The sequence below is a fragment of the Xyrauchen texanus genome, chromosome 34 (assembly GCF_025860055.1).
Source record: "Xyrauchen texanus isolate HMW12.3.18 chromosome 34, RBS_HiC_50CHRs, whole genome shotgun sequence".
Classification (NCBI taxonomy): Eukaryota; Metazoa; Chordata; class Actinopteri; order Cypriniformes; family Catostomidae; genus Xyrauchen; species Xyrauchen texanus.
The window spans coordinates 22,743,002-22,766,259 of record NC_068309.1 but is presented as its reverse complement, the minus strand read 5'-3'; the positions used below and the strand labels follow the sequence as shown (position 1 = coordinate 22,766,259).

Below are 23,258 nucleotides of genomic sequence, written 5' to 3'. Positions count from 1 at the left end.
GATTTTTAGTAAATTGTGAAATGGATATTGTTCTTACGATGACTGAAATGAAGTGTGACATTGCAAAGGATTTTTATCCTTAGTTAACTGAAAAGAGAAAAGCCAGCGATTACAACTGATAACATTTGTGTAACTAAACATTTCTGCTAAATACTCAATATGGTATTGTGAACTCTTTAGTTACTATTGCCATTATTATGACCTGAATCAATACAATGAAATGACGTTGAATGATTAACATTAATTTACCTTGGAGCAAACGTTGGTATCCTTACTGATGTTATGTTGTAAATGGTAAATGGTAAATGGTCTGCACTTATATAGCGCTTTTTTATTAAACTTAGAGGTTACCAAAGCGCTTTACACTGTGTCCCAATCACCCATCCACACTCACATTCACACACCAATGGCGGCAGAGCTGCCATGCAAGGCGCTAGCCTGCCATTGGGAGCAACTCGGGGTTCAGTGTCTTGCCCAAGGACACTTCGGCATGTGGAGCCATGTTGTGTTTAACATCATCTTACTGATGTTGGATAATTTCTGTAAAATTCAGTTTAAAGCTATTCAAACACATATATTCCTATAGATACATTTAAAAAAAAAAAAAGAATAAAATCTTGTCTTACAATATAATTGACATCAACAGTTGTTAAAGTAGGATTGGTCACATTTTTGAGGCGGGGTTTAGCTAAGTGTCAGTTATTGTTGCATGTGTGCCAGGGAGTTTCACAGGGTTTTCCCTTTCGTCAAATAGAACACATTGTCTAGTTGTTCAAGTACCATCCTAAAGTGCTTGAATAGCACTCTTTTTAGCCCATTCTCCTGAATGAGGGATTTTGTTGTGTTTAAAAAAAAATTGTTTTACAAAATGTCCAGTTGGTATCAGCAATAAAAAAGCTGACAGGACCACCCTTGCGGTAAGAAATCTGTTATTATTTGCTTGAAAAAGAGCCATCACTCTGCATCAGGAGGCCCCTGAAGGAGATGTACTGTAATGTTTAGATTCGCATGTGTCAGGAGATATCTCCCCCACATATTCTTTGCTTTTCAATCCTCCCACACATAGTATTTTACTAGTCACATTTTCTTTGAATAGTCCTGCAATTTTCTCAAGTAGTTAAAAAAAGTAGTCAAAGCCTTAAGAAATACATTTTTAAAGCTGCAGCACTTTCCTTGTGAAAGCTAACAGTTTGTAAGAACAAAATTGATCCACTTATTAGGTTTACAGTGTGACATCTTTTTTAACTCCAATTCAAATCTTATTTGGCACTGTTCCCACAGTCATGGTAAACCTGAAAACATCCTGGAAATTGACATTTCTGTAGTGAATATTATGTACTATTTGTGAGTGATTCTGTCTTTTTTGTTGTTGTTTTGTTTTATTAAATCAGTCTAAGATGGCGTTCACACAGAGACATTTTAGCATCAGTCTGTGCTATTTTTCTGTGTAAACATGGTAGACAGACATCTTTCACTGTTAGGCAGTGTCATACTGTTTTTCAGCGTCTCACGCAGGAGCGCCACAATTTTAGGTGCCGTGTTAAACAGTTAAAAGGTGTCTCTAGACAACTGCATTTTGCTCTATTCTTGGTGCTGCATTTAACTTTTTAGTTCAAGTACATGTTAGCCAATAAGTCAATAGGTCTGAATGAAAATGTTTTTTAAAAATCTTTATTCAGTAAATCACAAACAGCTGGAAAGTTAAAGGCATGAAAATTAATTGGTTTAAAAGGGTGTAAATCTGAGTCGCGTGGTGCCATGCATGGGTTGGACGTGTGAATGTCGAGCTGTATGCACTTTGCTAGTTTTTAATTCTTTTTGTGTCATAAGCCTGTGAGATTCGATACACCCTGTTCCATAACTGTTCTATATAGACAAGATGTCAAAGAATTCCAAATCCTCAGGATCTGGAGACATTAAAAGACACTTATGTGCTCAAGTTGATACCCTTGACAGGGCCGCAGACCGGGGACTCATTTTGGATGGTGCGGTGGCTTGGAGGATCTTGCTGTTATACGTCGATTAATCACTGCCATGGAGACAGAATTCTCTGAGTTGGTTACAAGAGTAGGGGACGTTGAGAAACAGATTGATTATCTGGAATCATTGGAGAGGGAATTAGCTGCTAACCCGCTAGTGACCAAGGCAGACTTGGAGCACGTTTGGGAAAAGTTGGAAGACATTGAGAATCCGGCAAAACCGGCAAAACAACGTCCGAATTGTTGCAATTCCTGAGAATGAAGGAGGCAGAGATATGGTGAAATTACTAGATGAGCTCTTCCCGAGTCTGCACAACATAACAGGCCATAAGCTGGAAATCGAGCAAGCTCGCAGGGTTCCAGCACGAGATCCACGGAGGTAGACAGGCCCCTATCTGTTCTGACTAAAGACAAGGAGTAAAGGAAGGCTGTCATGGAATAACCACAACATTTTCTTGTTCCCAGACTTTGCGAATTCGTGCATGCAAAATATTTACATGCCCACAGCAAGCGGCTTCCTTCATAAAATCAATGGAATGAGTAAGTCATACTGTGATGCCATCGATACAGCCGAGTGGACCTGAGTCACTGAACATTCACTTGATCGTCCGAGGAAACTGGGCACCTTCTTTGTTTATTTTTGTGTTGGCTCTGCATAGCGGCTGGAGTTTGTTTTGTGGAATAACATTCCTTCTGGACAGTTTATGGATGTATCTGCACGTACTTTGCACTTATGCCTCCTATTGGATGGAGTTTGTTTGTGGAATATTTCTTGCAAATCATTAGAGTGATTACGGAATGTGTTACACTCACGTAACAGCCGAATGGGCCGGCTCACTGAACATTCGTTTGACTGTCCGAGGAAACTGAACAGCCTTTTTTTTTGTGCTGATTGCGCTAGCGGCTGGAGTTTATTTTGTGGAGGAACACACCTTATTGCTCCGGGGCCAGATGGTTTTGCCAATTCTGTGTCATGTCCGCAAACATGACACAAGCCCAGATCAGTCTGATTCTTAAAAAGGACAAAGATCCAAGCGAGTGTAAGAGTTAGCGTCCAATTTCCCTGATCCAGCTACATGTAAAAATATTTTCAAAAATTCTGGCTAACCGATTAAGTTAGATTTTAGATTTTGGAAATATATGGGTTTCAACTGGGCCAATGAGAAGTGCCCAGTTGAAAAGCCATTACTGGGCAGTATGCTGTCAGTGCAGAAGTTTCGGATTTAGACCAATTAACTCTGGAGTTTATTTTGTGGAGGAACACACCTTATTGCTCCGGGGCCAGATGGTTTTGCTGCTGAATTTTTCAGATCTTATGGTACAGAATTGGCTCCAATTTTGTTAGAAGTTATACAGAATCATTAAAGAATGGAAAGCTTCTGCAAACATGACACAAGCCCAGATCAGTCCGATTCTTAAAAAGGACAAAGATCCAAGCGAGTGTAAGAGTTAGCGTCCAATTTCCCTGATCCAGCTACATGTAAAAATATTTTCAAAAATTCTGGCTAACCGATTACGTTAGATTTTACATTTTGGAAATATATGGGTTCGGGAATACTTTTATTGGATGGATTAAGTTACTTTTTAGACACCAGGTAGCTGCGGTACAAACAAATGGATTAAAGTGTGGCGCATAAGCTTCTGCTTTACGCATATTATATTTTATTATTCGTCTTCGACCGTCTATATATATATATATACCTTGCCTCCACAGAATTATTAATTCCTTTTCTAAATTCTCAGGATACAGAGTTAATTGGTCTAAAGCCGAAACTTTGGCACTAACAGCATACTGCCCAATAACGGCTTTTCAACTGGGCACCTTTCATTGGCCCAAACAGGGCATTAAGTATTTGGGTATTTTATTCCCAGCAAATTTATGTTATTTAGTTAAAGTTCTCTAGGGGGAGGCTCACTTTCACCCAATTTGAAAACCCCTGGCATAGACAGAAAATCTTGGTTTGTAGCTGCTCCTATCTATTGACAATCTAAAAAGGCACTTTATCCTCCAGCATATTCTGTAAAATGCTGAGCAGACGACTATTTATGTTTTGTTATTTGCATTTTTATTGATTCCAAGACAGACAAAAATAAATTTAACCACAAAATTATGCAATTTACTTGTAAACTTATAACCCCGCCCCCCTGCACAAATACTAAATAACGTCATACCAACATATAAACAAACACAAAAATAGAAGTACATATAAAAAAGACACCATTTTTTTCTCAGGTGGAAGCGACCAATGAGCCAAATGTCTAAGACCGAACACATAATAAAACAAAATCTTGGGTAGGCCTAGTCCACCTTTGTCAATCGGCCTATGTCACTTTTTGAAATGTAACCTGGGATGCTTCACATTCCAAATAAAGGACTTCGCTATGCTATCAAATTATTTGAAATAAGAGAGTGGGACATCTACAGGGAGAGACTGTTTTGGAATACAAATTTTAACAACATTAACCTTCCCAATCATCGATAATTCTAATGAAGCCCACCTGCCCACATCGCTCAAAAATCTTTTTATTAAAGGGTCAAAATTAACTTTAACTAAATAACATAAAATTTGCCCAAATACTTAATGCCCTGTTTGGGCCAATGAGAAGTGCCCAGTTGAAAAGCCGTTACTGGGCAGTATGCTGTCAGTGCAAAAGTTTCGGATTTAGACCAATTAACTCTGTATCCTGAGAATTTAGAAAAGGAATGGATAATTCTGTGGAGGCAAGGCATAGATCTAGTAAGGTCAGAGATGAATAATAAAATATCATCTGCACAAAGCAGAAGCTTATGTGCCACACCTCCTGCCATTACCCCTGGAAAATCATCCTCCTTTCTTATCGTGGCTACTAATGGTTCCAGGACAAGACAGAACAATAATAGGGAAAGAGTGCCCCTATCCAGAGTAAAATTATCAGAAATTAATCCATTTGTTTGTACTGTGTCTACAAAGTAACTTAATCCATTCAATAAAAGTATTCCTGAACCCATATATTTCCAAAATCTTAAAAAGATAATACAATTCTACCATATCAAACGCCGTTTCGGCAACAAGTGAGATGGCAGCGACCGGAGATTGATCATTCACTACTGACCACGTAATATTAATGAAATGCCAAAATGTCAAAACTTTACTTGGGGCGGCTGTGGCTCAGTTGGTCGGCCACTAATCGAAGGATTGGTGGTTTGAATTCCAGCCCACATGACTCCATATGCTGAAGTGTCCTTGGGCAAGATACTGAACCCCAAGTTGCTCCCAATTGCAGGCTAGCGCCTTGCATGGCAGCTCTGCCGCCATTGGTGTATGAATGGGTGAATGTGTCACAGTGTAAAGCGCTTTGAATACCGTTAAGGTTAAAAAGGCGCTATATAAGTGCAGACCATTACCATTTGCTTAATGGGTTAGCCATAATTTTTCACAAAATGTTTACATCTAGCTGGATCAGGGATATTGGACAGTAACTTTTACACTCGTTTGGATCTTTGTCCTTTTTAAGAATCAGACTGATCTGGGATCCATCAGCATCACAAACATGTTGGACAATTGACACTGGATTTCTCTGGCCGCGCCACCCAACTCGGGTCACCGGTCCACACACCCGTCAGCACTCACATCTTGAACACATAAGTGTATTTTAATGTCTCCAGAGCCCGAGGATTTTGACTTCTTGGCCATGTTTAGCTCGAAGAGATAATGTATCACTGGGTGTATCAAATTTCACCAGATTAGGGCATGAAAATTATACAAAATGTGCAAAGTGCGAAGAGCTGACTCTCACACGTCTGCTTCTCGCATGGCGTCACATGACTATTTATATGGAGGATATTGATTGTCATATCTGACATGTGTGTTGTCTTGTCTCCCCCCCATTTATCTCCCTGTATACACACATATTGGTAGCGATTTAGCAGCCCTTCTGTCTGCATCCTCCACTGTCAGCCTTTAATCTTCTGGTGTTCAACTCCATTGATTAGGAGATGTGCGATGAAAAGAATAAAGGGCAAGCTCAAAAACCATCAGTGTCAATCATAGCCAAACTGGCAAGATCCAAGGCCACAAGTGGCACACATTAGCGCAAATGAGGATGGACGTGGATTATTTTACGTGTGTGCTGTGAATCACTGCTAATCCACCCTGTCCGGGGTGTAAATAGTCATACAAAGCAATCGCAGAGAAATAGGGATTTGACTGAGAGGGCTTAGCGTTGAGGAACTCCCAGTGCTCCACTCCTCTCCTTCTTCCTGAGATGAGTAAGACATTTATATGGAATTGCACCAAGCAGTGTGTCATAGACTACTAATTCGTTCAGTTAGATGCTGAAGGGAACTATATTAACATTCACTGTGAAAAAGAGATATTGGATATCAAAGAACAGGTCTTTAGATGTATGCTGCATTCCAAAACCTAGTGAGCCCCCTATGGAGAAAGCATTTTAAGGCATCACAGGCATGCTGCTGATGCAAAGACCATTCCAAATGGAAGACATGATAATTATGGTTCATGTACCTTAACTGGTAGATTAGAGCCTGCGCTAGCACTGCCAAGGGCATGAGTTTCAGAGAACACACAAATGTCAAAAATGTATGCTTTGAATATATTGTAAAAATTCGGACAAATGCATACAAGTAAATAAATAATGTAGATTTAGTTAAGATAGATGTAAATATAGTATACATTCTATAGCTTTTTGAATGTGCTCTTTGCATATGTTGGCAGCAGACAGAAAGGCAGCTCACTAGGTTTTCGCAACAGAGCGGTTCTCTTCGTTTTACATTGATGGAGATTATGCGAGTAAACGTCTGAAGGGCAAAACTGCTCAGCCTGCATTTCAAGCTCATTCTAAGTGTTCCGAAAATCAGTGAGAGCTGCAAGGTCAGCCATATATTATTATTTCAGCCTTATCTTTAGCTGCTTGTACTATTTTGTACCTCCAGCAACACTTTTTACGCAGAATCCTTTTATTCCCAGATTGCTTTTCCTTGACCTCATATTGGACCTCAAATTTGTGATGTGTTTAAAGTGAACCTCCACCACACTATGTAAATCATAGCTCACGTAAGAGCTCTTGTACTTCATTTGAAATTGTACCATTGTGCATAGTGTCTGTCAATTAAGCCCTTGATTAAGCTGACACAACTATATGTTTCCCTTTTAAGGATTAAAGCATTTAAAGTGCCCTGGACTGGGTGTTTTTCCTTTTGCCACAACAAAAAATTAATCATGTTGCATTTGTCAGAATTGTAGGCTCATATCTAAATATAACCTGCAACTCCAGCTCTCTTAATACATAAACTTGTCTTACCAAATACATAGGCATTGTGCAGAACTGAAGATAAGAAGTACGCTAATTATCCTCTAATAAATGCAGTCAGGCAAATCTAATGCTGCAGTGCGTCTTTTAATTAGAGGTTCAAAATGTCAGAATCTTTAGTATTTGTACATCAGGCTAAAAAAAAAACATGCAAATTAGTCGAAGCTTTTTCCCAATAAATGCTTTGATGGCCCCAGAGAAAGCTTTTATTTAAAAAAAATCAGACGCTGAATTATTATTTAAGGCCATAAAAAGTCTTAAATATCTTAAATAAATGACAAGAAATATTACATTTCATTTGTGGAGGTCTTAACATTTTGGTGCGATAATAGAGACGCTTCACAGAATCTGTGCGAGTAAATCAGCTCTTTCGAACCTCTCTCGCTCTCGTGCAGCCGGCATTTTGCAGCTCACGCTTGAATTTAGTGTGAGCGTGTACAAACAAAATCAAGCACATTTGTACTGAACTTGTGATGTTACAGATGTATGATCCTTCATAAATCTGTTAATCCGAAATTTAAATGGTGTTATTTTGTGTCTCTGTAAGCAAGCCATGCAATAAAAAACTATCACTCTTTTTATAATCAACAAAGCTGTCAAAGTTGCAATTTGCAAGCGCGCAAGGTTGGAGCCGACTTGTCTAGATGCCTTTAAATTCATGATGCTTCCTTATTTTACAGCACCCTTGACAAGAAAGGCAGTGTAAAGCTATCACAACTACTCAGCTGCAGGGTTACATCTGATACATCTCTTATCTCCATTTCTATAGAGTTCCATCTGACAAATACAGGTATTTTCTCTGCCATGTGAATCAGCCAATTATAATAAGTTTCAAATAATATACATAAATAATAATTATATAAATATATAAATACTATAATATCAATAATATACATAATATGAAAATATATTATCAATCTTTAATATATAGTATATACTACTATTGACTTGTACTAGTTAAACTTCAAACAAAAATTTTAATTGTCATTATGTACTTATATTCATGAAGTTGCAAACCTGTATAACTGCTTTATGTGGAACTTAAAAGATGTTAGGGAGAATGTTAAAATAGTTGATAAAGTTAAAGTAAAAAAATATAAATGTAATTCAGCACATGATTGCATCTGTTACGATCCCGTGTTGTCTGCCCCGTGTTTTCAGTTTCACTCGCCACTGATCATGTTCCATGTCACGTTTTCCTTGTTGTCCGCCCCGTGTTTCACTGTCCTTGTATAAACTACATTTCCCACAATTCCCGACCTCCCTCACTGCATGCAATCATCATTGTTCTCACCTGTGTCTCGTTTAGTCTTCATTGTGTCTGTGTATTTAACCCTGTTTGTTTCTCCATTCCCCTGTCGGTCTTTGATGTATGTAGATGCCTGGTTCCCGTGTTTTCCGCCATTGTTTTCCCCGCCTGTTAACTCCTTGTGTGCCTTCCGTGTTTTTGTTTTACTTTTTCCCATTGTGGATGTTTCATTTGTTCGTGTTTTTCCATATTGCCCTTGTATTTCAATAAAGTCCCGCTGCATTTAGATCCTCGCCCCTCGTCTGCCTTCCCGCTCACCTACAAGCATAACAGAAAGACCGACCCTAAAATGGATCTAGCAGCGATCTTTTCCGAACTGGCCCAGGCAGATTTGACCATTCGCGAGTACTCACATCTCTTCTCCACTGTCGCCATCTACACCGGGTTCGACAACGTTTCTCTGAAATCCATCTACTGGATCGGGTTACCATCATGCCGGCGGAGGGAAGTGCCGGAACCCGGAGAGCACACGTGGAGGGAGAATGTGAGTCTCGTGGTAGAGAAACTCGCTGCCGAGGAACCACCCCTCTTGATTCCGGCTTTCGAGCCAGAGCCCATGCCTGCCACGGTCAGCGAGCCAGCGCCAACGCCTGCCACGGTCAACGAGCCAGAGCCCACGCCTGCCATGGTCAGCGATCCAGCGTCTCGTCCGCCCGGAGGAGGAGGAGGAGAAAAGGAAAGGCCTCTGCCCTCCAGCTTCTGCCTACCTCTGCCAAGCAACCAGCGCCAGTAGCTTCGACCGTCCCAGCGCCAGTAGCCTCGACCGTCCCAGAGCCAGTGCCAGTAGCCTCGACCGTCCCAGAGCCAGCGCCAGTAGCCTCGACCATCCCAGAACCAGCGCCTGTAGCCTCGACCGTCCCAGAACCAGCGCCTGTAGCCTCGACCGTCCAAGAGCCAGCGCCAGCGGCCATGACCATCCAAGAGCCAGCGCCAGCAGCCATGACCTCCCAGGGCTCCTCCTCTCGAGCCTCCCAGGGCTCCTCCTCTCAAATCTCTCGAGTCTTCCAGGGCTCCTCCTCCCGAGCCTTCCAGGGCTCCGCCTCCCAAGTCTCTCGAGTCTTCCAGGGCTCCTCCTGAGCCTCCCAGGGCTCCTCCTCTCAAGACTCTCGAGCCTCCCAGGGCTCCACCTCTCGAGCCTCCCAGGACTCCGCCTCTCGAGTCTCTCGAGCCACCCAGGGCTCCGCCTCTCGAGTCTCTCGAGTCACCCAGGGCTCCGCCTCCTGAGCTTTCCAGGGCTCCGCCTCCCAGGGCTCCGCCTCTCAAGTCTCTTGAGCCTCCCAGGGCTCCTCCTCTCGAGCCTCCCGAGCCTTCCAGGGCTCCGCCTCTCAAGTCTCTCGAGTCTTCCAGGGCTCCACCTCTCGAGCCTCCCAGGGCTCCTCCTCTCGAGCCTCCCGAGCCATACAGGACTCTGCCTCCCAAGTCTCTCGAGTCTTCCAGGGCTCCTCCTCCCGAGCCTTCCAGGGCTCCTCCTCTCAAGCCTCTCAAGCCTCCCAGGGCTCCTCCTCTCGAGTCTCTCGAGCCACCCAGGGCTCCGCCTCCTGAGCTTTCCAGGGCTCCTCCTCCCGAGCCTCCCAGGGCTCCGCCTCTCAAGTCTCTCGAGCCTCCCAGGGCTCCTCCTCTCGAGCCTCCCGAGCCTTCCAGGGCTCCTCCTCTCAAGCCTCTCGAGCCTCCCAGGGCTCCTCCTCTCGAGTCTCTCGAGCCACCCAGGGCTCCGCCTCCTGAGCTTTCCAGGGCTCCTCCTCCCGAGCCTTCCAGGGCTCTGCCTCTCAAGTCTCTCGAGCCACCCAGGGCTCCGCCTCCTTAGCTTTCCAGGGCTCCTCCTTCCGAGCCTCCTACGGCTCCGCCTCTCAAGTCTCTCGAGCCACCCAGGGCTCCGCCTCCTGAGCTTTCCAGGGCTCCTCCCCCAAGCCTCCTGTGGCTCTGCCTCTCGAGTCTCTCGAGCCACCCAGGGCTCCGCCTCCTGAGCTTTCCAGGGCTCCTCCTCCCGATCCTCCCAGGGCTCAGCCTCTCAAGTCTCTCGAGCCTCCCAGGGCTCCTCCTCTCGAGCCTCCCCAGCCTCCCAGGGCTCCGCCTCTCAAGTCTCTCGAGCCACCCAGGGCTCCGCCTCCTGAGCTTTCCAGGGCTCCTCCCCCCGAGCCTCCTACGGCTCCGCCTCCCGAGCCTCCCTCTGCTCTGCCTCCCGAGCCTCCCTCTGGTCTGCCCCCCGAGCCTCCTACGGCTCCGCCTCCCGAGCCTCCTACGGCTCCGCCTCCCGAGCCTCCTACAGCTCCGCCTCTCGAGCCTCCTACGGCTCTGCCTCCAGAGCCTTCTAGGGCTCCGCCTCTAGAGCATCCTACGGCGCCACCTACCTCGGCTCCACCACCAGAGCCCTCCAGGCCTCCGCCTCTAGAACCTCCTACGGCGCCACAACCTCCCTCGGCTCTGCCTCCAGAGCCTCCCTTGGCTCTGCCTCCAGAGCCTCCCTCGGCTCCGCCTCCGAAGCCTTCCTCAGCTCCGCCTCCTGAGCTTCCCCTGGCTCCATCAACCACGGCTCTGCCCCCTAGATTATAACGCGATGGCTCAAGACTTGTTGAATCCTAATATATGTCACTGTGGATTTCTTATCGAGAAGAAAATTGGTAATAAGCTTTATTAATAAGAGAGAGTTTTTTTTTGTGAGTTAAAGATGGATTGATTTGAACAGAAAGGTGAGAGAGGAAGTCTTCACCCCATTATACGCTGCAACAAAATTAGTTTATGATTTGTTTGGGCTTGTTTTCCAATAAAAAGATCTAAAACTCATTTAAAACCATGTACATTTTCTTTAGCTGCAATACCGCAGAAACAAATTGTTATCTAAGAATGTTGAATATAAAATAAAAAATACAAGTATTTTAAAATATCTTAAAAATCCTTTAAAAAAAAAGATGCATTCACCTGAGAAGCAGCATATGAGATATTTAGTCTTGCTTTTAGAGAATATATCTTGAATATAAGTATATTTTGTTTTTACTGCACTCGCAGAAGTATAACCAAGTAAAAAAATAAAAATATATTTAAGATACATTTTCTTTAAGCAAGTCCAAACATCTTTTATGTTGACTCTCAAAGAAATGTATCTTTTTTTTTATGGATTTTTAGACCATTTTTAATGGAAAACAAGACAAAAACACTTGATTACAATAGTTTTTTTGCAGTGAATTTCTTTAACTTAATAAAAAGTATTTTTTTCCCCCTTTAATTCAGTGAATGGCATATAGAGGTATTTTTAAAAGATGATTTTGTCCTCTTTATTGTTAGTTAGCATGTTTAATACAACATTTTAAGTCAGGAACAAGCTGAATAATCGTTTAAGAGCTAATGATAAATCATTGCAATAATTGCAGAATAGTCGAATAATCGCTAGTAGCAGCCCTAATTTTAAGGCACAATTTACAATCACATTTTTATCATACCATACAATTACGACTAAGACATCAAAGATGTAAAAGTGTGGCAGGACGGAGGGCGGGGCTGGGTCGTGATGCTACACAGATAAAGGACGATGGGAGATGGCAGTGCGACAGAGAGACAGATGTACAGGCAGCTGCCCAACAGCTTTGTGTGTTTGTGTGTGTCTTTTTATATAATTAAATATTATTTATATTGTTAAGCCAGTTCTCGCCTCCTCCTTTCCCTTATCCCTTTACAATGGTGCCGAAACCCGGGAAGGAGGAGGGTTCTCGCCGTAGAGGAGTTCTCGCCGCTACCATCGACCCCAAAGGAGCAGCCGTGGCCATCCACCGGAGGACGGAGGAGCCTGGCCGTCTGTAATCGGAGGAACGGCCACTGACCGTGAGGGGAGGAGGGGCTCCCAACCAACCAGCGGTTACCGCTGCCAGGGGCGGGGGAGACCCCTACCATCCACCAAAAATGCGGCAGGGTGTTCCGTCCACCAGGGGCCGGAGAACTGCCTCCGATCTGCCTGGGGAGGTGCAGCTGTCGTCCATTATAGGGTGGAGGAGTGTCCGAGGACTAAGCTATGGCGTATCTCTCTCCCACTGCCACTCCACATTGGCCTTTTGGCGGTACTTCACTGTAATTCATGCCAGGGGCTCCCCGACCTGAGAGAACGAGGGAGGAATGTGGCAGTGTGGAGGGCAGGGCCGGGTCGTGCTGCTGCACACCTGACCCCTTATCAGGCTAATCAAGCCTCTGAGAGGGATAAAGGCTGACCGGAGATGGCAGTGCAAGAGAGAGAGAGATTTACGGGCAGCTGTCTGACACCTGTGTGTGTGTTTGTCTTTTTGGTTAAGTTCATTATTAAACAATTATTGATATTTTCAAGCTGGTTCTCGCCTCCTCCTTTCCATTAGCCCCTTTACAAAAAGCTTTATTTTCTGGAAAGCTGCTTTGAAACAATATGTGTTGTGAAAAACGCTATACAAATAAAATGACTTCACATGAATTAATTTAGAGTTTATATTATTATTGTATTAGGCCCTATTTAAAAAAATAAAAACACATAAATGCACAATATAATATAGCAAACATGTCCAGAGACATCCAAGTAGCCTCCAAGTATTGACCTGCCAATTAATTATTTTATGTGATTTTAAACCATTTTTGGTTTTTCATTACGAAATTGGTTAAATGTTAATTGTTTATTTTATTTGGCCCTAAAAATTCTTACATTTAATTCCTACAAACCTGCAAATACCCTGGATGAGACTCTCTGTACTTTTAATGTTCATTTTCTTTTGATTTATTTTAGGTTTGGCAGCATTCAACTAAATCAATATTTGATGGGTACTGAGCTCAAGAAATATTTTTTTATATTTGGTGCAAATGAAGAATAATAACATTGATTATGTGATGGAAAAAAGTATTTGAAAGTGAATATGTTCCTCAATGAGATTACCTTTCAAATGTATTTAATACTGGCTAGTTGAAGTTTCAATATGTTTTTAACTGACAATGGTTACCAGACAAAGGATGAGAAAATGCCAGAAAAGGTGAACAAGATCAATACAACACTTTCAATTCAGCCAGGCTGATTAAGACTGTCTTCAGGCCAATTCAGTTAGTATAAGGACGTCAATCATGGTCCAAAAACAGTTGGTTTTTAAATGCAAGGGCCAATGCATATTTGAAAATATCAATAGCCAGAATCTCACTTGGTCATGAATGAAGAGGTAACATTTTTTATCTCTGTAATAACATTATGGAAACCACATATAAGATCCTTTAGTGCAGTGGTTCTCAACCTTGTTTTGATGAACGCCCCCTACTTCATTCTCTTACCCCAGCCACCCACCCTCCCAATTATGTGACATAATTTGAAAGCGAAGACTTTGTTTTACCGAAAAAAACACAATACTCAATATTTGTGATATTTGCTTAATTTGCTCAATGCAACATTGATGCATTGCATAATTTAATGATTTGTTAATAAATTCAGCAGGCTTACGCATCATGAATGTGAGACCAAACCTTGCGTTTCTTGAATTCAAGCAGATGGAAGGCTATATCTGGGGCCTATAAAATGAAAATGCGAAGTCCATGGAAGCATGGATCTTCTTCACTACCATGATTAGCTGAAACATGATTTCTATAAAACAAACTATGGCATTTTTTGTATTTATAAAAATCTATCTCTGCCTAAGGTACAGTTAGTGTTACTATAGTAAATTCAAAGGTGGTGATGTATAATTTTGTGCCAAATTCAAATGGTTTCAGCTTCTCGTGCCTTGCTTCTTTCTCACTGATTCTCACAAGCTGTGAGTTTAAGAGCTCGAGCTTTAAGAGCTTTGCACTCATACTGCTCTGTCCATTGAGCCGTATCCATCTACAGAGCCATACAGTTGCATTAGCCAAGGTTGTGCATCCACCTGTGTAGTTGATGCTGCTATACCAGATACTTCAGTTGCTTCACTAGACTTCAAAATCAGATGAACCATGGTACAAATGCATACCAACCTGTATAATTGACAACCAGCTCATATACTCCAAGTCTAGATAAACGTTTTAATGCAAAGAGGAACTTGACGATAGATTTGATTAATATGACTGATAAACGCCCCCATTTGTAACCTTATGCCCCCCTCTCTACTAATTTGCACTCAGTGGCCCCTGGCATCCTTTGAACACCCCTTTGGAGGTGGTACTGCACCCGTTGAACCTGGTCTAGAAAAACAGTTTTTACAAAGAGGAACTTGACGATTGATTTGCTTATGACTGACAAATGCCCCCATTTGTGACCTAACGCCCCCCTCTTCTAATTTGCTCTCAGCGCCACCTAGCATCCTTTGAACGCACCCTGGGGGGGGGGGGTGGTACCGCCCCAGTTAAGAACCCCTGATTTAGGAGAAGATAATGCCTCACTGCATTACCGCTGATGAATGTTTTTATATAAAAAGCATATGTAAAAACAATTCCTCTATCAGTTTATATTTTTGGTTTGCTTATTAATAAAGAGAGCACAAATGCAAATATGGATGTCACCATCAATAAAAATATTCTCATTCCTCTTGCGCTGGCAATGGAGTCTAATTCTGTAGATGCTTTCCAGCCTCTCAAATAGATAAATACCCCCACAAGTAAATGGTGAAATTGTTCTGACCTCTCGATGGGAAAGGACAAAATGATGCACTCAAATCAGTCACGGCCCAGATCCAATTACATGTTTTATAAATGTGAGGTATGAGTGGGGAATGTTAATTCAAACTCAGGTCTGACTCAAGGGCAGTACAAATATTTTATAAAATATTTTATAAAAATATAATATAAAATATTTTTAGGGATGTAAATGTAATCACTAGTGCTGGTAGTCGATTACAATTTTGAATCGTGATGAATCAAATAGTTTTTCGTAGTTAATCGTTATTGATCACATATTTTTGAAAGTGCTGGAATTTGTTTCTAAATATACTTCTTTTCCTGTTGAAATGCATTCATTTCCTTTTTAGGAAAGAAAATAAAACAATCTGTAACAATATAATGCTTTATTAACATTTTTCAAACTCTTCCACAGTATAAAAGTAAAAAGGCACTAAAATAGCACAGATTCAAGCAACATTAAATGTTTCCCAAAGTCTAAGTGAGAGTTTGACTAATTGAAAGAACAAGTCCCCACAAGCACTGGCAAAGTTACTCAAATTACTGATTACTTCATCTAAAGATTAGTCACATTACTAGTCATTTTACTTTTAAGATACTTTCTAAATCACTTTTCCTAGAAATGTTTTTGGTTTCAAAATGTCTATTTCCTCCTCATTCATTGGCACAAACCCTTCAGCGGTCACTGAAACGCTAACAGACATACATAAGAATTCATATTTTAAATTTATTCTACAAATTATTTTAGTTCAAGTAATGTACTGAAAAGTAATTATTTCCATTGAAAGTCTGTAACATAATCTGATTACAAATATTTAAAATGTAATGTGTTACATTCTAATACAGTAACCAATTACTTTGTAATCGTATACACTGGTCCCCACATAGGTTGCATATTCATTACAATGGGCATCCTCCACAATATGAAGTCCAATATCAGCCAGCAGACTGTGTTTATGCTGTATTAACAGTAAATGTGTTAATCGCAATAAAGAAAAATGTACTTGTTAAACTTTTTTATTTAATCACATGCAAGTTCATTGCCTTCTGCAACAAAGCTCTGACAAACTGCTTTTCAAGTTTGTAGACAATTTTAATTAGGGTCTATAAACTACAGAAAAATCCTTGCTTTGACCACTTTAAAAGCAGTTTGCCTCTGTATTGTGACTTTCAGAACTCAGATGACCTGCTGGTAGCATCGGCAGAGTGTCCAAGTGATGATGAGGATCTGGAAGAGTGTGAGCCCGGCACTGGTGAGTACACACACTGGACGTCCACCATCACTGAAACTGTACACCCCAGCACACGTTTCAGATGATCCCTGCTCACAGACAGTACACACACTATTCCCATTAGACCAAATCACTGTCCTAAATAAACGAAAATATGCTAATTAAACATACATATTTTTAGTGAAATAGTCACTTGCGCATATATTTCAGTTGGATGCAGTTCTGTTGTAGATACTTCCTTGTTTAAAAACCAACTAGTGTTACATTTTGGAGTTTGAAATTATTATTTTTCCAAGTTTTATGTACATGGTTATGTATATATTAATGTGCTTCATAAATCTCACATTTCCTTCATAAAATGAAATGTTTTTCAAATATTCAGGAAATAACATTTGGAACATCAAGCTGTCAAGCAGTTCTCACGAAAAATATAAATAGGCCTGTATATGTTAGATCAGTTTAAAATTACAAGCATTTGTTTTGTGTTGTTCTAGCACTTGCACTCACATTACTTACAGAAACCATTAATAGTTTAAGTTAAAATATTTACTTCGGAGCTCAATGAGTCATTCAGAGAACTAAATTACTCACTGATTTGAACACGTTTATAGGAGTTTAGACTAAGGGTTGCATTGCTTGTGGCAAGAGTGGCTTTCTTCTACTGCCAGGGCTATTCATAATGCTAAGTGGCCATTCCACTCCATCACTGGATTCCACTAAGGCCATTCATCATTAATATACTGTAGATGTGACGTCAAAACCATTTTGCCTAGTGCTGGAATTATTCCTGTGTGCTCAGCTATTGCTCCTGTGATTGTGCATTAAGTTGCAATCATTGAGTTCTGTTGAGTGGTTGAGCTCTTTCTGATGGGCCGTCTGAAATATTTGCTGTAGCTGTTCAGCTTTCTGTTCAAGCCTTTGTTTTATTATCAATTTACTTTATTTGAACAAAATATTGGAAAATGTAAATATTCACATATTATCCCAGACATCTCAAATATTTAATAAGTGGTTCAATGTCCCCATTTCTTGGCTTTGTCTCAAAACCTAGTAAGCTGCCTACCTACCTTGTTTGGACATCGTAGGCATGCTTCTTACTTGAAATTAGACAACATTCTTGGTAGAAACAATTATGCTACCTTATTTTAGCCATCACTGAGGCAAAATCACATATATTTTTCTTGAGGGAAATATGTATTTTCAGTACTAAAGTATCATTAGGAAGTAGTAGAATATTTTTAAAATGTATTGTTAAAATATCTTTCAATTGATATTTGTGTGTGCTTCATATTTTTGTACTCAATTTAGTAGCTTAGCCATATGATAACTTCAGCATCAGCTGTGAGTTTGTTGAGTTTCTTGTGCGATTCACCTGAATAGACCCTTTTCACAGACTGTGATGATGCTTTGCTGCCTTATTTAGCAGCATAAATCAAACTACTTTTTTATATTCTTTGCTTTAAAGGGATAGTTCACCCAAAAATGTAAAATGTTCACATCATTTACTCACCCTCATGCCATTCCAGATGTGTATGACTTTCTATCTTCTGCAGAACACAAGTTAAGATTTTTAGAAGAATATCTCAGCTCAGAAGGTCCTTACAATGCAAGTGAATGGTGACCAAAACTCAGAAGTTCCAAAAAGTCAGCATAAAAGTAATCCACAAGACTCAAGTGGTTAAATCTATATCTTCTAAAGCGATATGATATTTAATATTTAAGTCCTTTTTAACTACATCTACAATTTTACTTTCACATTCAGGCACCTACTTGTGGGGCTGGTCAAATGTGGAGATTTATAGTAAATAAGGACATAAACATTGATCTGTATCTCACCCACACCTATTATATCACTTCAGAAGACATGGATTTTACCACTGGAGTTTTACATTTACATTTATGCATTTGGCAGACGCTTTTATCCAAAGCGACTTACAGAGCCCTTCTTACAGGGAAAATCCCCCCTGAGCAACCTGGAGTTAAGTGACTTGCTCAAGGACACAATGGTGGTGGCTGTGGGGCTCGAACCAACAACAGTTTTATGGGTTACTTTTATGCTGCCTTATGTCCTTTTTGAAGCTTGTCTGGAGTTCTTATGGTAATGGTCACCATTCACTTGCATTGAAAAATCTTTGTGTTCATCAGAAGAAAAAAGTCTTACACATCTGGGATGGCATGAGGGTTAGTCAATGATGAGATCATTTCTTTTTTAATTTGGGGTGAACTGTACCTTCAAATTAATATTGCATTTATTTAAAAAGAATAGTCACCACTGCTGCGAAGGGGTTTCAAATACAGCTGCTGAGGAAGTAAATTGTATTATCTGTCTCTCCTCTAACTGTCATAACCCAATGTGCATTATTATTTTTCTCTTTTGGAAAGTCATTGAACGTACTAGTGATTTGTTTTGTTTTGCTGTTGGAGCAAAGGGGAACACAAAAATAATATTGTCTGTGGTCTCTCATTCATCGCTATGTGGAAAAGAGTCAATTTAAGGGTTTGCACGGTGTGTTAGTGGCTGTTAACAAAGTTGCTACCTTCGAAGAGCGTCTCTAATAAATTTCTTATTATGAGGTTCCATTTTGATTATTATTATGTTGACAGTTCCCTATATAGGCATTAGACAGCAAGTATGCTCGCCAGGTTTTGAGACGCAGCATTTAACGTTTTTAGATTATCTCAGAATGCACATATGTAGAAGATTTTGTCATTGCAAAGAACAATCTGTATTTTCAAATGTCAGATGAAAGATTAGAGCACAGATGAGTAGAGTATAAAGGGGAGAAAAGTTGTGTTTTTTTTTTTTTAAAGGGACCATCTTACACACCTTTGTTTTTTGTAATTTGCTTTTTTCCATGCAAAAATCATGCGGCCTATTTGTTGATGTAAGTGACCCAAACTCCATAGTTTGCTATCTTGTTTAACCAGAGAAGAGTCAAGAGCTGGTTCTAATTTAGTTAAGCTTTGTGATCTAGTATTATAAATGTTAGCCAATTCTAGGCATTTGAATAGGCTTTGGAAATATTTTTAGCAATTTTATGTAGAATATTTGTCTTAGAATAAATAGTCAAATATAATATTAGTTCTATGGTAATTAGAACTGATAGATTAATAGTAATATTGATGTAGAAATCAGGTACATAAATGTTTCTATATCATGTGCGTGTGTACATTCTTTATTCCTCGCTAATTCTTTCTCCTCTTACCCTCTCTCCTCTCTTGTCCCAGGAGGTGAACTTGTGTTGCCCATAATTACCGTGGACACCCAAGATCCCCTTTCCATGGCCACCCATTACCCGGCTATCCCCGCCCCTCCCACCTCCCTGACCCCTCTCCAGACCACCAAAGAGTCCCTAATACTGTCAGACCACCGCCCACAATGCCCTCCAGACCAGGAGGACTGTGGCGACCCTATGGAGGTGTCAGCCTTTGGCTCTGGAGAAATGACGGAGTCTGATGATGAGGACTTTTATAAAAACTCCCCCATGGTCACTGACAGGACTGTCCTGCCACCACCCCCTGCCGTAGGCAAGAGTGGGGGCCATGGTTCGGGTGATCACCACCCACCGGTCCCAGCACCCACCACCCACCCTAACCAGCTCCACATCCCAGCAGGCAAAATGAACACCCGTGACCAGGTGCTCCTTCCCCCTGCCCCATCCTCGCGTCACACTCCAGGGCTAACTTACCTGCCTGATTTCCCCCATGTGCCCACAGTTCATCCCACCGATCTAATGGAGAAGGTTCGACCCGGCGCCGTGGAAGTGATCCGGGAGTCCAGCAGCACCACAGGCATGGTGGTTGGCATCGTGGCAGCGGCTGCCCTGTGCATCCTCATCCTCCTTTACGCCATGTATAAATACCGAAACCGAGACGAAGGCTCTTATCAGGTGGACCAGAGCTGCAACTCTGGCTCTGAAAGCAACGGTGCCGTAGTCAAGGAGAAGACACCGAGCACGACAGCAGCTGTCGCCAAGACGACCACCAAGGGCAAGAAGAATAAAGACAAGGAATATTATGTCTGAGGAATGAGTGTGTGTGAGAAAGAGAGAGAGAGAGAGAGAGAGAGAGAGAGAGAGAGAAGTGAAGGTTAACAGAAAGGAAATCGGCTGGCTGAGGATTTTCAGAACTTCAAATCACCTCCTCTGCATCCTCAAACATTTAAGCCACACAATCTTCTGTTTACTTCTCCTCCAAAAGTTTTTCTCCTCTTCTGCCACAGAAAGATAAAGGAGGAGGGAATGAGGAGAAAGGAACATTGATGGATGAATGAATTCTCCCTTCTTTGCTGTCTTGCAAAGCCATTGTTACATGTAATTCTATCTATTTCATGTCTAAAAAAAATCTTCCATTACATTCCAGATGATGTAATGCTCTTTACACACTTTGCAATTAAAAATGTATGTTTTGCGTGGTCTGAGCATCCACAGAAAGGTAACAAAACCCCATGGACAGGGAGAGAAAACTTCCCTTCAATATGCAGGGTTATAAAAATGTCTCTATACATTGATTTGCGGCCATTACTCCAATATATACTTTATACACCTATAAAATTGAGATGACAAAACGTTTCCTTTTCCCTCACAGTAATAATTTATGTAGAACAGAAAATGATTGTGTTCGTTTTTTGCACAAGACGAGCAGATGCTGCTATCAGTTCTTGGGGATAGGCTGTGTTTAATCTGACACCTTTTTCAGAGAAAGAAAAATAATTTGTTTGGAAAGGCAGCAGATAAGATCACATCTTCTGCATTGTAGTCCTATTGAGCTGAAATACCTGAGTAGTTTGGATATTTTTTGTCAGGTGTATAAATTAAGATTAATCTGCCTGTCATGTAACACATGGATCAAATTCCTTCATTTTTGTTTTATCTGCCATGGTTGTATAAATACGTTCTTGCTCAGAACCGCATATTAGCAGTTAGACAGCAAAGCCTGCTTTGACACCTCCACCAGAAGGTATGAAAATGCTTGGATGGCTGTTAAAACTGTAAACGGCCATCTAATGACCATTTAAGAGGAGTGTCTCTCTCTCTCCTTGGTGCTGAAACATAGTGATCTGTTAGCCTACTAATTGTGTTCCATGCATGATGTATTCACATTCAGCTTTTGATGAGAGTTATTTTATATGATATGAAATACAAACCATAAAGTTGAGAACTCTGATCTCACTTGGAGTGATTTAGGGCACACATTTGTCATGAGAGAGTAAGACATGGATAAAAGGAAAAGCTTTGGAAAGCTAGACTATCCTGAACTGAACATCAGCTCGGTTGTATCTATGTAAATACAGGACATTGCTGAAAACACATAGGATGCAGGTTTGTGTGTATTGTGCGTGCAGTATGTATGCGTGTGTGTGCGCTTGTGTTTGTCATTTGTCCCAGTTCGTCCTCTGGCATGACAAAGAAATACACAAGACTACCAGAACTCTTTCTTGTGCCCCTTATATTCTTTATGGTGTGAAACTACAGCCCAATACCCATCTGAATGAGACTACAGACAGTGAAACAAACAGGATAAGGCAAATATGTAGAGGAAATCAAATCATATTTTGAGAACTGTGTGGCATCTCTGCTGGGAGAGAATGGAACTTGTGTAACTGTATTGTTATGCCAATTCAACACCTCCCAAACCTTACAGGAAAAGAAACCTGAAAAGGAGTGAACTGACAGGACCTTCATGGATAAAGCTGTGCAACTTTGTGTCCAGACTTTGTATCAAGGAAGGACAACTCCTTGAAATGAGAATTAAAAAAGAAGAAAAAAAGAAAAGAAAAACACAGTATACTGTCTAGATATTTCTCACATTTGAAAATATGGGTTTTCAAAATATGGGTTTTCTGAATTGACATTCCTTGTTATTACAAAGAGGTTTTTGTTTACTTAAAAAAAAACAATTGGGACTATATATATATATATATATATATATATATATATATATATATATATTACAACAGATATTACTTAAGTGAATATCTGTTAAATAAATGTGAAATCCTGAATTTAAAAAAAAAATGTTGTTTTTGGAATTTGGTAAAATTTTGCATTTGAGTTATTTTTGTTAAATCTTCAACAGGGCTTTTTTGTTTTTGTTTTTTGTTTGTTTGTTCTTCCCAAATATAATTGTCATTTACATATGCTGGTCAAAGTATATTCCTGTTTTAATGTAACTGTAAAGTGTTACTGTGAGATTAAATCTAAATATGTGTACACTGACAGAGGGAAAATACACTTGGTTCTATACTTCGTACAGATTTGGTCAGTGTGGTCTCTTATTTATATGAATAATGTGTAGACTTAAAGAAGTCAAAAGCCCTGTGTACCAGAGTATCGCCTTGCTGGTGCTCTGGCAAAACATGAAATCTTGACTTTAATTATTGTTTTCTACCATTTCAGACTCTCAAATTAAAGCTGAAGTGTGTAATTTCTGCACCAGTAGCGCCACCAAGTAAAAACGGTTTTCAAACAGCTTTCTGAACACATCCCTGTCTGCTGTTGATCGAACAAACAGATAGTCCTGCCCCCAACTATTGCTTGAGTCAGTGTTGTTTTGTTGGGCTGGACAGCCCCTCAAACAAAGGTATTTTTATAGAGACACAGCTGTCGAGATAATTAATCTACAAATGGCTTATATTTATGTTTCTGCATATTAAGCTGGGATAGGAGAAAGTACAGTATATTAATACCAACATAGATGCACACTTCAGCTTTAAGGACCCCCGTAAATATCTTGACAAGCATTTTTCCAAACTGTGTTGATGTATTTATAAATGAAACAGGAAGTTGAGGATATATTAAATTTTTTTAAGAGTTATTCCTTCTTTAACATGGCCAATAGTCTTTAGTTTAA

At 40.7% G+C, this 23,258-nt stretch overlaps 1 protein-coding gene across 3 annotated transcripts in view; it reads left to right on the top strand.

Annotated features, from left to right (window-relative positions):
* Positions 1 to 22,306, top strand: part of LOC127627699 (neurexin-1-like) — a 527,683-nt gene extending 505,377 nt beyond the window's left edge. For all 3 annotated transcript variants that reach the window (XM_052104201.1, XM_052104200.1, XM_052104198.1), the window contains 2 exons: positions 16,349 to 16,427; positions 19,635 to 22,306. In XM_052104201.1, coding sequence (XP_051960161.1) covers positions 16,349 to 16,427; positions 19,635 to 20,431 — 876 coding nt within the window. In that variant the 3' untranslated portion in view covers positions 20,432 to 22,306. The remainder of the gene's footprint in view (positions 1 to 16,348; positions 16,428 to 19,634) is intronic.
* The last annotated feature ends 952 nt before the right edge of the window (positions 22,307 to 23,258 follow it).